The 14,690-nt window shown below is 42.3% G+C and overlaps 1 protein-coding gene and 1 long non-coding RNA gene across 2 annotated transcripts in view; both read right to left on the minus strand.

Moving 5' to 3' along the window:
* Positions 1-252: 252 nt before the first annotated feature.
* Positions 253-11,153, minus strand: LOC108639007. Its single transcript, XR_001920196.1, has 3 exons — positions 11,123-11,153; positions 3,223-3,308; positions 253-478 (listed from the first exon to the last, which is right to left on the minus strand). It is a non-coding gene; the product is annotated as an uncharacterized LOC108639007 (long non-coding RNA).
* A 1,724-nt stretch (positions 11,154-12,877) lies between these two features.
* Positions 12,878-14,690, minus strand: part of ADK (adenosine kinase) — a 260,288-nt gene continuing 258,475 nt past the window's right edge. The window contains exon 10 of the mRNA XM_018069002.3: positions 12,878-14,078. Within this exon, the coding sequence (XP_017924491.1) occupies positions 13,954-14,078 (125 nt within the window). The 3' untranslated portion in view covers positions 12,878-13,953. The remainder of the gene's footprint in view (positions 14,079-14,690) is intronic.

Raw genomic sequence — 14,690 nt, forward strand, 5'->3', positions numbered from 1 at the left:
GTTTCCACCAGGCATACACCTTCCTTTTTTGCCTTATTTCCAAGAGAAGATCCCTGGTCAGCCAAGCCAGCCTTCTGCCTCACCTGCTTGACTTCTGACATTTGGGAATTGCTGCTCCTATGCTTTTAGGAGGTGATGTTTAAAAAGTGACCAGCACTGATGGGCCCCAGCACCTCCAAAAACATTTTCCCAGGGGACCTTACTTACTAATTCCATAACATTAATAAATTCTTTCTGCCTCTACAACATTTGTTTTCACTACTTTATCTACAAAACCGATTTGGGGGAGTGGGGAGGGATCCTAAGGCTCCAAGATTGTTTCTGCAACCAGATTCAGGCTGTGTCTTTTTTGACTGCAGTGTAAATGCATCTTTTGCAACAGATGCTGAGTCTGAACAAGAGACTTACCACATCCCTTCAAACAGCAGCTCTGACAGAGATACCAGTGTGGGAAAGTCCTTCAGGCATATGTTGTACCCTGGGATTTAAGCAGAACCTTCCATAGAACCCGGTAGCCCGGTACAACTGTTCATCCCTCCCTAGACCATCCTGGAAATGGAGCTAACAGCATGGACCTCCCCCAGAGAGGCACCACACAGTTTGTCAGGACAGGGCTGGTGCAGAACAAAGCGTCCCCTTCAGGCAAATTGGAGAGAAGGAATTAATAAACAAAGTTACCCATGAACTGAGAGTGCAACAGTAACAAAATGAAAGTGATTGTAAACTCTGTTAATGCATGGATAATTCATGTAGCAAATAGAACAGGAGGCACACGAAACATCACTTTGGTGAATGGTGTAGAAAAGCCTGTCAGCAATAGGTGTCAAATATATCCTTTGTAGTTTTGCTGAGGTATTTTGCAGCAAAACAATCAAAACAATCACGACAAATATGCAGATCCCAATTATGGGACAAGAATCTTCTTGTAGTTTGGTGCTAGGAGTTCCCTGGCAGTTTGCTTTGCAACATTCAATTTTTTTTAATGTTGTGCTGGGACTGGCTGAGACCTCAGATCCCAGGTAAGACCCCAGTCCAGATGCAAGGTGAGTTTGTATAGCCCTGAGAGCACAGGGGCTGCATGGGTGAAGTGAAATCACTTTTCCACTTAAATGTTGCATGTACAGAAAGAGCTTGGTGTTTGGGGTTTTTGATTTGGTGTGGTTTTTTGTTTTGGTTTGGTTTTTTGTGTTATTTGTTTGTTTGTTTTTGTTTTATTTCTTGTTTTAGTTTTTATTCTTGTTTGGCTGTAACAATGTGCTTCATTTCTAGCTGCTCAGCTTCTGTGCTTTAGTATTTATGACTCCACACCTTGGACTTCCATGGTGGTCATCCATCTCACATTGTGCTTAAGGACAGGGTCCTTTCTGTCCCATGTCCACCAGAACGTTCACCAGCAGGTTCTGAATAGCTTCATGATTTCCTCAGACACCATAGGTTTGGAAAAACCATTTACTGGACCACCAGGCAACAAGCAGCAGTTATATTTGGCAAGCCTAAATCCAAAAGGGAAGATTAAGGGTTTTAAAGCCATCAGGGACCATTCCACATCACATAGCAACTTTCTGACTTATTCCATGCTTCAGCAAGGGCAAACACAGAGAGATGAGAGCCCTGTCTAAGGGCCTTGAGAGTCCCCTCCTGGCTGTTTGACTGTCTGGGCTCAGGGCCAGCCTGGAGCCAGTGGAGTTGAGAGCTGCCCCAGCTCCTTTGCTTCCTGATACCACTTCCTGTGGGACCTGCTTTTAAGCTAAGCTCCTTCCATTGGGCCCCACCTGAGCTAAAGCTCTTGCTGAGTTGCAGCCATGCCTGTCCCTGGCTCTGGGCCCTTTGCTCCAAACCTAGACCCTGCCCTGCTGCTGCCTTCCAGCCTGATCCCAGACCTGTCTTATCACCACGGACCTGCCTGGTGTTCACTGGGCTGTGCCTGATCCTTGTTGCCCTCCCTGGACCTGCCTTGCTTGGCTCACTTGGAGGCTGTGGGACTGGTGAGACTCCTGCTCTGCCAGCTGTGTTAGTGTGCTCAGCTTCCAGCTCACCTTCCCTTGCAGAGAGCCAGCTCTTGCTGCTCCCTGACAGGCTGTTCCTCTCAAAATCTCCATGGCTTTTAAAGACTCATGATCTCAGCAAAAACATTAACCCATCTTCCTTCACAGAAGAGCAGAAATGGTGGATTCATCCAGGAATCAAACCCATCACTTACGTTATTGAACCATGGAAGGAGCAACATTAAGAGTCTTGCATTGTTTCCATTCTTTCAGGGCTGGAAACTTGGGAAAATCTTGTTCTTAGTCCTCCAGCCTTTCTATACCCAAAGTATAGAGACATCCTGGAAATAAATACCATGAACTCACAAGCAGAAGAAAATAACTTCTGTGCACTTGCAACTCTTGGAGTCCAGTGGATCTTTCAGTTATGTGCCCTTTGGACCAATGTTACAACTTGTATCACACAGGCACCATGAAGAGTATCACTGCACCAGCAAGTGGCATGAGACTAAAAAAATATTAAAAAATCTGTTTTGAACAATAAATAAGTCAGAGGGAGTCTGGGGAAGCTGTGGTCAACATATCAGGATCCTCTTTTCTTCTGCCCCTTCTTTTCTCTCATACCTTCCCCCCTCTGCTCCAGCTGATTTTGCTGGAGACTTGGCACTGTTCCTCGAAGAAGTCTATTTGTGCCTACTGCTAAACTCCTGCAGCAGCTGCTTAGACCTTTCCCTACCACTGTGTTGTGATGCAGTCATGATTTTACCACAAAAGTGGTGTTCGCCTGCCATGAACCCTAAAGAGTTCAACACTGATTAGGAAGGAAGGCTGGCTGGCAGGCAAGCAGCATGACTGACTAAGCCTGGTTTCCTTAGGAACCCAGCCTGAAACAGTGAGAAAGTAAAAGCATGTGTGTTCTGGTAGGCAGTGAATAATCCATTAAAACTCTTAATTAAAAATTTAAACATGTGTCTGCTAATTACATCACCCTTCTTCTGCCCTCAAAAAGCAGTAAATGAGCATGGCTGCACACCTGCCTGTGTGTTTATTTCCTTAGGACGCTGCTCACTTGCTCAGCAACCCAAATACCAGCTCAGGTAGCAGCTGCCATTGTAAAAACATTCTGGGGAAAAGTGATGACAAATATTTTCTTTTTGTTAATGAATGGCCAAACTGTTCACAGAAATCCCGCTCACTGTTGCTGCATGTCCTGAATTTGTTGATGTTTTTCACATACCAACCCCGATGCTATTAGTTCTCATCTCTCAGACAGGGCCATTTAATGCCAGCAATACACACTTGGCTGACCAGCCACGTGAAGACCTGCGAAAAGAGAAAGAGATGGGGTAAGTGTTTTAAAAAGTAGACAAGCATATGAAAATGAACATGGGCATTGTCTGTAAACTCAGAAACTGCAGAGTATGGTCTGCAAGGCTCAAGGCCCTCTGGAGAGTCTCAGTCCTGCAGTGGTAGTGTGGTGCTCCACATTTGAAGCACACATGGGGTGAGGAGCCTTAGCATGTAAATGGGCAGGTCAGATTAACTGTTCTCCATGCAAATGAGCACTCACAGCAAATGAAACTTGTTTCTCCCTCTGCAAGTTACCCTGCAGTGAATCTCCTCTGGTGTATGTAGCCTCCTCAGCTGCTCTGAGTTGGCTGAGTTGCAACCACTTGACATTGGGCCACAGCCTCTGATTTGGGAAGGCTGTTTTATTCACTGCCTAGAGGAGTAGGATCATGTTCAACATTGCTGTTGTTATTTATTACAGTCATGAATTTGGCAGGAATTAACCAGATCCTGGCAGGTAGCGTATGTTTCTGTACATTAGCATAACTGTGCTGTGCTATAGTGGGTGAAAAATCAATTCCCTGATTTTTGGCTCCTCTCAAAACAGGCAGAGGCCAGAGCAGGAGGGCATGTATGTCCACTGGCACATATAAGGACATTCTCACCAGATGCTCATCCAATATGCTCTCCTCAAGACCTGCCTTTACACCATGGTCCTACTGTGGCACAGACTGATGAACCTTTTAGGAAAGGGTCCAGCTGGGATGTGGGTTTGTTTTCTTGGGGGCACTTAGAATCTTACTGGTATGTCTCAAGGCTCTCTTCAACTCAACTTAAAAAAGACTCAACAGACAGTAAGAAGCTCTGAATTCCTACACCCCAACACTGTGTGTCACTAGCAAAGCACTGCCTCAAGACTGAATGACCTTATGAGGTTATCTTTAAAGTGATATTTTAATGCTTTCACTGACTGTTTTAAAGCTTCACAGGTGATGCCTTGGGATGATGTACTGGAGAAGGATTCATTGTCCTCAGGGGTACAGACTAAGAGATGGCTGCCCTACTGCTGAGTTTCCCATCTTGAGCTCACATCCATCCAACATGGCTGGAGTCAGGCAACTTAGTTTAGAGGCTGCCAGAATCACTGCATGATTTTTCACTGAGGTGAAGCATTATTGCAGGGTAAAGAAATTAACTGGTCCTTCCTTTAAAAAATGGGGGTTTGTTAAAATCTGAGGTATATGTAGAGTTTAGGATGCCATATGGCAAACCTAGGGGCATATGAAATCCAAAGCAAGGCCACTAGGTTAATTGCCTGTAGTCAGAAATACTGGGGCTGGCAGGACTGGGCTCTTATCATGGAGGGAGCCCACATGTGCAATTAAAAAAAAAGGCTGGTGTTTATAGGGTGTCAGCTCCCAGTCCCATGGCTTGGTCATTCCCTGAAATCTCAAGCTCATCTCTGCTCCTTTTGCCTTTTGCTGACGGGAGGGTGGTGCAAGTATCTGTGTGGTTTGCTGGCAGGACCCTGCTGTGCTGTGCTGCCCTGCTATGTGGCAGTCGGGGGAAGAGCGCTGGGAGGATGGAGCTGTTCACATTGAGGTGTGTTCCATGTGTGGACTCCTTTGTTCTTGTAAATGACCACAGGCCACTCTCATGGGCAACACTCACTCTGCTGACCAGGCTGAGCTTTCCATATTGTTTTTTCCCACCAGGAAGAACGTGGTGGCAGAGCCATTGAGGACGTGGCAGTGGCAGAGCCGCTGGGGACGGCCTGATGCACCTCCCTTGTACAGGCTCTCCAGCCCAGAGCGGGTGGCACGGGGTGCTGCAGGGTGGTGGGGTGAGCAGGGCAGGGAGTTGCAGGTCTGTGTTTCTGTGGGTCAGTGTCACTGCCCTTTGCACTGCAGTGGTGGAGGAGAAGCACTCGAAGCTTAAACCAAAACCTGTTTGAGCTGGGAGTGGGAGGATGTGTCCACAGCTGGGCTCCCCGGACAAAGCTCACTTACTTTCCATTTGTGTAAAGAATGAGTGCATTTAATCCACAAACAGTAACAACCAAAAAGTCATTTCACTAAGTAGCAAGATCATCCACCACTTGGGAGTAGCTAGAACTATTTACAAAATGTTTTCATACTTCAACGAGGAAGAGGCTGCATATTTCTGACTGTGGAGCAGAAGGCAATCCTATAATAATGCCTCATCTTTACCAGTCATTCCAAATTATTCACATGAAATATCCTGCTTTCTCTCTTGGACTTTGATGAAGCTCCTGTTGAACCAATTATTCACTAGCTATTCATGTATTGTCAAGAAGGAAATCGCAGAAGCTTTGTCATTAGGAATAAGATTTGATTGGCAAGGCACATGGCTTTGGGGTGGGTTTGCTTCTTCCCCCTTTTTGCTCTAAAGCCATAGCTTTTAGCCGGCAATTTCCACTGCTATAATATGATGGAAAGTGATAAAATGCATCAGACTGCAGTACTCAAATGAGAAAATACTCCAGATTAGTAGGAATATAATTATGTTTTTCATGACATTGATTTTTTATTTTCTAACTGATAAAAGTAAACAACTAAAGGAGGGGGGGAGTGCCAAAACCCAACATTTAGACTTTAGTAGGATAATTAACTCAGCAATTAAACATATTTTGTATGCAGCATTTGTCCTCCATAGCACACAGCATATGTGACGTTTGTCCTTCATTCAAATCCTTGCTTTTGCAACCTTTTTTATTCAGCAGGAGTGGTAGCTGGAGGGAGTCCTGTATGGAGGCCCCTTCCACCATGCTTTACTTTTAAAGATGAGTATTCACAGCTAAGATTTGGAAGGTAAGGAACAGCTAAAAAGAATCATGAAATGAGCAGAACTGAGAGGCAAGAGGCCTGTGCAACAGGCTTTTCTGTCTGTTTTCTTTTTGCCAGTGGTGTTTGGAGGGGAAGTAAACCAAGCCCATTGCTGCTCTATGCAGTAGCCAACAGCTGTACAACTCAGCTGCCATTGGGGCTGCAATGTCCAATGTCCTGTGCTCTGCTCCCATTTGATACCACAGCATCAGCATGGGCAAGTAAAAGGGCAGGGTATATCCAAGGGAAATTAAAGAGCAAGAATTAAAGCCAATTAAAGAAAAGAGGCCAGTCCTAGGGCTCCCTGCTGGTATAACAGAGTTGATTTCTCACTACTGTGTGAAATATAGGAAGAGGCATAAGCAACAATGGATTGTTAGAAATCTCACCGGCCTTTTTAGCACAGAGTAATTCTTCCATCCTCAGTTCATCAAAGAGTGAGTGAGTCTTCAGGGAAGTTGATTTTCTCAGAAGGTATGAACTATGATACAGGGGAGATGTCCCCCACGCTGCCCCATCTTTATCTCTTTTAGAAAAATGAGGTCATTAGGAAAAAGTTCCAAGTCTAGGATAAATAAAACACACTACTTGTGACTTTGTAGGCAGGATGAAGAGGGACAAGCAAACACTGTGTCAGGCAGAGGTGAGCGGATATGTCATGCACAGGATGACACAGTACTTCTGCATGTCAACACTAACTGCAAAGCTGGACCTGATACTGTGCCAGTTAATACCCAAGCACACTACAATTATCTTTTTTCTTTGAGACAACAATATGTGAGGCTTTCTTCAGGGCAGAACTCTGAGCCTCAGGGAAACTCAAATATCCTCCCTACTCTGTGAGACTCCCATGGCCCAATTTAGCTGCTGCTGCTGCTGGGGGGTAGAAGGGCTAACTTCTGAGCTGGCATAAATTTCTATAGTAAACACACTATGACAAGTCATTCCAAATTAATTTCTTCCTTTCCAAGCTGAATTTGCTGGGTTATATGCTAAAATCTTGTTTTTTGCTTTGTCCTGAAACACTGTGGTGCATAATAAACATCAAGTCTCAAAAGGTCGCTTTAGTGCTAATTTTAGGCAATTAAATATATCATGTATGTATTCAGGATACATACAAAACACCATGTATTTGGAGCACAGCCTTCTCTAAATCCAGAGTGTTCATCTTGTGAAATCTGTCACCATTTACGGAATGCAAAAGTTGCACTGATAAATGCTTTTTACTATCAGACATAAAATGTGTTTGTTATTGTACTGACCTTGGGAGACAAACAGGAAAGCGCTTTGTCCTTACCCTGCAAGACAGCCACAGCAGCTGGCTATGCTTTAGGACAGGCCAGACTAAAATAGGTCTGTCCATGTGACAGGTTGACAGAAGAACCCTGGAAATTCTGAAAGTTACTTGAGTGCCATTAATAGTCCCACCAATAAGTGATATCTCTGAAAATGAAGCCCAAAGTTGGATCGATCATTTAATTTACAATTCACTGATCCACAGATATGACAACAATTTAATTTTGGGTAAATCTACTGTGATTGGTAACTGCCTCACCCCTTAAAAAACCTCAAATCTACTCTTTTTATAAAGCTAACTGGGGCAGGTGTGTTTGCAGGGAAATACTTCAGGAGATAAATCCTAAGGAAACAAAAGGTATGTAGGATCTGCAGACGAGCAATGTGGTTTTGCACAATATCTACCTCAAGTATTAATATGATTAGGAGAGATTAGAAGAATCATCATAAACCTGAAATCTGAAACAATTTTAAGAAACTGAGATCAAAGAAATTTAAATGTGAGTAATTTTACTGATGGGTTTAGATTTTGCTGCTTTGTTTATCTGTTTGTTATTTCTTTTCCCTCCTCCTGCCTTTCTGTGAAACCTTTAATACCAACAAAGGGAAAAGGCCAAGGAAGAGCAGTCCCACCCCCTGCTCCTGCTTTAGATGGCCAGCAGTCTTAGAGTAGGTAGATCCCATCCTACTTCTCTCTAGAGCCAGCAGAGGTGTGGGCAGAGATTTTTGGGAGTTGTTGTTCAGCTCCCTGTTCTACCTTGTCCTCTCTGTAGCGAGGGCAGCATGGCCTTTGAATCACTTATGTTTGGTACTTACCATCACAGAAGAACAGCCAGCAAACATATAGTGGAAGAGGGAATGTGACTATTCCCAGGGACCCAAAAAATAGGTATGTTCCAAGTAGAGCAATTTTTAAGTACGGTGAAGTGTTACTTCTGGCATGAATAAGAAAAATAAGTAGAATGAGAGGTGATTTTCAAGCTGAACCTATTTCTTGAAATATTCTCTCATATTCTGTTATTATTCCACAGTAATGCTTCTTTTAGGGCAATATTTTACTCCAATGTTACCATCTCCATGGCACCACAGACAGGGAGGCTTTCCAAGCACACAATTTCTCTCAGTTTAAGAGCTCTTCCATTTTTCTGTGCATTTATGCTGCACCACTGATTTGAGATATTTGATCCAGAATAATGATAATGCTTTGCTTTTCCTCATTCCAGCCCTTACTCAATCTCCTTTACAAATGTCACTTGAGACTACCAGGGCCTTGGGAGGCAGCAAGCCCAGCCAAAACTTGCCTGTAAGTACCTGGCAAAGCAAGGACCTGAAGACAGATGCACTCCATCCTTCTCTCACTTGAGAAGCAGCTCAGGTTGACATGGCTCTAAAGTTCGGAGATGATCTGCCTGCTAAGCTACAGCACATTTATGATTTGCAGGTTTCTAGTCTGACTTGGCTTCATTTTTTAACTTTTCATTTTCTTTTTGGGGAACCAAACTGTTCACTGCATTTGGCAGCTGACGGCTATTAACTGTCACACTCCAATAACCAAGGGATAGTTAGAACAGCATTAAATATTTGCACTGTGCAGCAAGGCTATACTTCATCTCAGTACACATGAATCCCATGCTCTTTTCACATTGGAAGAAAACCCACCTTATTGCTATTCAAATCTATCTGTCTGTCTCTCTCCCCATACTGTCATTTACACATGCAAGGCTTGTCAGTGCCACTGACACAAAAAACCCCTCGTGCTTTATGCCAACACCAGTGACACCTGAAAAAAACCCAAGACACAAAAGAATTACTGCTTTTAAGAATTATGTTAATTTGGTCTTCATTTTCTAATAAGGTCACTTATTTCATGTCTTCATAAAAGTACTTTTCCTGCCCTGCAAGGCTGCATGTTTTCTTTCCCAGGAACAACTTAGAGATAATTCTATATGAAAAGCAGGTTTTGGCAATTGAGGTTTGTCCATTTCGTATGTCCCTGGTTAAATTGTGAAGCTTTGTTTTGAGCACCATTTTTTCCCCTCATCTGCCATTTTGAGTCTAATCTTTTAGGAAATATCCTACATAGGCACTCCTTGTGGTCCGCTTTTTAAAAAGCAAAATTTATTTTGGCCTCTGCAGGAAGCATTTAAAGCACATAATGAATAATGTTTGACACAGGAGTCAGTTAGCAGTCATTTTAGATTAATAACACTGCCCAGAAAAAAACCTTGCAGGGGATTATACCTAGGGAAAGATGCTTAGGCAATAACCTCTGAGCCAGTTGGTTGCTGAACTATTCACAATAGACATAACTATCTCTGAAGGTCTTAAGTGTGAGAATTATCTCTGGGAAGAGAACAATGAGTTAGTGAGATATAAAACAATAGCCTCATGCTCTAACACAAGCAGTTAGCACTGCACATGTTCTCTTCTTCATTTAATCTGCAAGACTTTCAGACAGTAGCAGTTGGTGCCCAAATTAAGACTTCCTCTTTCCCTTTGATCTTATGTAAAAACTAATGAATTGTATAATCTCCAACACCTCTGAAATCCCGCTGGTTAAAGGGAAACTCTCCCTACCTTTCCCATGCCTGTCTCAATTCGCTAAATGGGAGCTATATTTAACAGCAGGCCAATCACATGATCACTGAAAAGGAACAGCACAAGGATCTGTAATCCTAATGCTCTGGAGCTGTGATTGCTATAAATCCTTTGCAGAATGATTTCCTTTAAATCCCAAACATGTCATCACACTTTTAATTAACATTTCTTTATGAAAACTGCGGATAAGACCCTTTAAATTAAAGATTGTTCCCAGACTTGTCATCTTAAAACACTGTGCATTTCTATTGTCATTTTCATGTAGCATATTTTACTTCACTGTCACATAAGTAAAGCTTTTTACCCTCCCTTTCCTCTCCTTTGTCTCTCCAGCCTTAACCCTCACACAAGCAGTAAAAGCCACCACTATTTTTTCAAGGGTAAACAAATAGCTTTACATTACTTCACATACAAAAGAGAAAATTAAAATAATCAAAAGACCAGCAATGAGCACAGGCAGCAATGTAGCTGTTAGTGCCCTACTTGAATTCTTACCAGCTTCACTTCTAAGTTCACTATCTAATTGAGCTTATCATCTTTACAGAAAGACCTTGAGAGAGAGGAAAGTGATTTGCACAAAGGAACATGGTTGATCACCTGCAGAAACAGAAGCACAACCTTTATTTCCAGATTCCCAGCTCCTCGGTCTTTTCAGCTATTTAGCATGTAGTTTTCTGAATACTGGGCCTGTTTCCTTGCCTGTTAATCTCAGCAGCATTGCTACCCACTTCCTTGGTACTAAAACAAGCCTAAAATGCATGATGCTGGGCACAGGAGATACAGTTTTATTTCCAGCAAAAGGGAAGCTTTATCTAAATGAGAGATGCTTTGGCCAGTGACTAGTGGGAAATGGATTTCCAATATTTGTTTTCCTGATAGTAACCTAGGTAAGAACTCTGGGTTTGAATAATGGCTCAAGTTCAGTGACAGAGTCACTTCAGTCATCCCATCTGGGATTTGAGACAGTGGCACATGTCACTGGCAGACAACTCTTTCAGTGATGTTTTTCAGAAAGCCCAGTTTTCTAACATGCCTCTGTGTGGAATAAGATGGTAGACAGAGGAAGACTATTTCTGAGAGAGAATATTAAGGGTGATACCATCATACCTTATATAGATAAATCTCCCCTGTACCAGTAAGAAGAAGGAAAGGAACACATATCCTGAAAAGAATCCAGAATGAAATTGTCAGGCAATTTGACAGCACAAACTGAAATTATTTAGCATGATTTGGCAATGTATTTCTAAGTAGCTATATATCATCCAAAAATATGCATTGACAGATATTGGAGAAATAATGAATAGCTAAACAGAGCAGATCAGACTCTGATTGCCCTTCTATGAATTGGGTAGCAGTTTATTCCTCAGCTGCTCTCACTGCCATCAAATTATGCTTTGTAGCTGACACTCGGAGCCAAATGTCAGGAGCACAAGCTCACCAAGCACATCAGTAGGAAAGCTCAGAACAGAACCTCTGACTTGACTCTCTTGCATCCTGAATTGAAACTAAGGAATGGCTGAAGGAAGGAGGGAAGGAAAAGGCAAGACAGAAAGACAGAAAGAAAAAGAAAGAAAGAAAGAAAAAAAGAAAGAAAGAAAAAGAGAGAGAGAAAGAAAGAAAGACAGAAAGAAAGAAAGAGAGAGAATCCTTTGCTATATTATGACTACTTTGCTTTACATGTCCTCCCTTCCTTTATGGTAGTTATGGTGTCCTGTATTTTCCTTGGTTATGGTAAACGATGTTTACATATTCATATTCTGTTTTAAATGAGCCATAATTATCAGGCCAGGACACTGACAAAGTTGTTTCAAAAGGAATGGAAAGTGTCACGGGTGCAGAGCAACAGGAACAGCAAATTTAACCACTAAATCATTGGGGCTTTCCTTACTAACAGCTGAAGTCATGCAGTAAGTGTGGCATGGCATATGTGACCATACATTAAAAGCAAGGACTGCAACATATCCATCTTTGGCCTTTCTTGATTAAAATATATCACATGGATACATCAAGTTAAATAATTAAAGTTAACCATGAGATGTAAAAAAATAATCTTCCGATTAACCCATAAAGTCTGAAGACCATGCACACTGTACTTTTTTAGTTTTCTTTGCAGTTCTGTTTTCATTCTCACATTTAATTTCTCTTCCTCTCCTACACTAGAATATGAGAAATGTAAAGTCTAAAGCTCTTCTGAGAAGAGCACTATGAGGAAACCAGACAAGTGTGATTTGCACAAAGCTGTTCAGGAGATCTGCAGACAGACAAGGCCTGCACACACAGCCTTTCTCAGGCAGAGAAAGAGGAGAGCCCGAGTCCTTGAAGGACACGCAGTACTCACCAGGCAGTGCCCTGGGCTTGTGACGATGGCATTCCATGGATGCACGAGGATTTTCAGAAGTTGCTGGTTGATGTACTGCAGAAATCCCACAAGGTGAACTGTGAAGTGACAGAGCCTGTTGTCCATTGTGTCAGATTGGATACTGGGCCGAACAAGGGAACTGGGATCCCAGCCTTGATTTCTCCCCATGTTCCTTGCAATACACAAACTGTAATAACAACATTCAGTCTCTGTGTGTCCCTTGTTCCATGCTGGGCAGTAAAGTGTGAACCCTGCACTGACTTTACACTCTTTGAGGAACCCCAGCCATTAAGTTTTCATTTCTCCTTTGGTACAAGCACCAAACTGATGTTCTCTCCCTTGTTTACTGCTGATATCACCCATGAACACCAACCTAGACACTGAAAGTCATGTATAAAATGTTGAGATATAGCATGTGCTGGAGGTTAAGCACCCATTTCTTGTTCCCATTTCAGTAGGATACATGAAAAAAAGACAGACACATACTAATACCAAACCAGGAGTTACTGTATGACAATTATTTTTTATTTATCAGTATCAAATTACATAGCAAAGTAATGAATGCAGTGTAAGATCACCTCCTTGAATACTGTAAATACAAACAAAATCCACCATATTGCTTAATTATCCAAAGTAAATTAAAAGTTTAAAAATGTGCGTTTCAGAGATTCCATTTGGCATATCCTGTCAATATATCCTGCATAAATATTTCTGTACCTCATTTTCATTATGTGTACCTTAATACAGCCTCTAGGAAGCTCACATGAGGAGATAGGACCTATCTGTAAGTTTATGTTCATCATCAACTCATGCATCTGCCCTGAAATCACTGAAAGTACCTATCTGCTAGCTCATCTGACAGATAAAAGTGACTGTACTTATAGACCTATAGATGTACTGACAGATAAAAGTGGCCAGAGCCTGCTCTCACATAGGGCCAGACCCAAAGTTATTGCCATCAGTGCAAGACGACTGAATGCATGATATCAACTGTGGATCAGGTCCTTAAATTAAGGACAAAACAGTGATGTACTTCATGGAAGCTGGGCTGGATCTGATGGCCAGATCTTGTACACTCCAGTACATATGGAAATTCTTGGGACATTTACACTGCTCTTTACACTGGTCTGACTCCACTGTATAGAAAGAACAATTCCTGGTTTATAATGTTAAGTGACAAATAAAGTCAGGTCTGTTGATTTCATGTAAGTTGAATGGGATTTGGCCACAGCTGGATACAAACTAGAGAATTCAACAGAAGTATTTTAATGGTGTTAATCAGCAGTGTCATTTAAATGGTACTTCCTTGTAAACAGTGTAAATAGAACATTTTTTCCTGACGGATGAGATAATAAGCTTCACTTAGCACTGTTTCCAAAAGTTAAGACTACTGAGACATTGTAGATGTATGAAATGGAAAACACCATAGAAATATATATTTTGTTTAGGATACAACAAACAGAAGTACAGAAGCGTTGATGCAGGTATCGGAAAGGTGAGGAAAGGGAATGAGGAAAAATTTAGGCAGCAATCCCATGGCAACACAGATGTTACTCTTGATCCCTCCAATTCACCAGTATCAGTGGAAGTCAGGTTTCTCTGGGAAGGTGCAACCTGACCGCTTGATAATTACGCTGGCTGCGTAATGTCCAGCCCGGATGCACTCGGTCACTGGCCGGTCATAGACGAGCTGGGACAGAAAACCTATGGAACAAAGTGGGAGCGAAAGAGAAGGAAGAAAATGGTTAGATTAGGGTTTTTGGGGGTATCAGTTTCTCACTGGGAAAAGCACTGAAATACTGGTCTGTCTGTACGTACACAGGCAGCCTGGCTAGTTTAAATTGAGGACTGTGCTTGAGTGACCTGCAGAGCTGGAGTGGTGCTGCTGCTATTTCTATCTGAAGTCTCCATTTGGTGGCTTCAAGTAAATTAAAGATTATAAAGACTGATCATTATTAGTGTCCTCCAAATGATTTTACCAGAGTTATTGCTCTCTTCTTTTCCGGAGATAACCCCTGATTCCTCAAAGGCCATTTTAAAAACAAAGAAGCAGTTTTGAAGGAGCTCTCTTTCAAGAGAGCTCCTTCTGTTCTTACTGGCTACAGCTACACACAACTGTCTGCAAGCTTTTCGCCAAAAAAGAGAAAGGCATGTAATAGAAAAACATTATCTATATTCAGAGTTACAGGTGCTCGCAGTGCAAAGAAGGCGAAAAATCTTTACCTGATGAGCAAAGCTAGATGACATCTGTTGCCTTTGATTATGGGACATTTAATCTAAGACTTCAAAAGCAGTGGGTACCTCTGAGCATCTGCA

The sequence above is a fragment of the Manacus vitellinus genome, unplaced genomic scaffold (genome assembly GCF_001715985.3).
Source record: "Manacus vitellinus isolate BGI_N305 unplaced genomic scaffold, ASM171598v3 scaffold_15_pilon, whole genome shotgun sequence".
Lineage (NCBI taxonomy): Eukaryota > Metazoa > Chordata > Aves > Passeriformes > Pipridae > Manacus > Manacus vitellinus.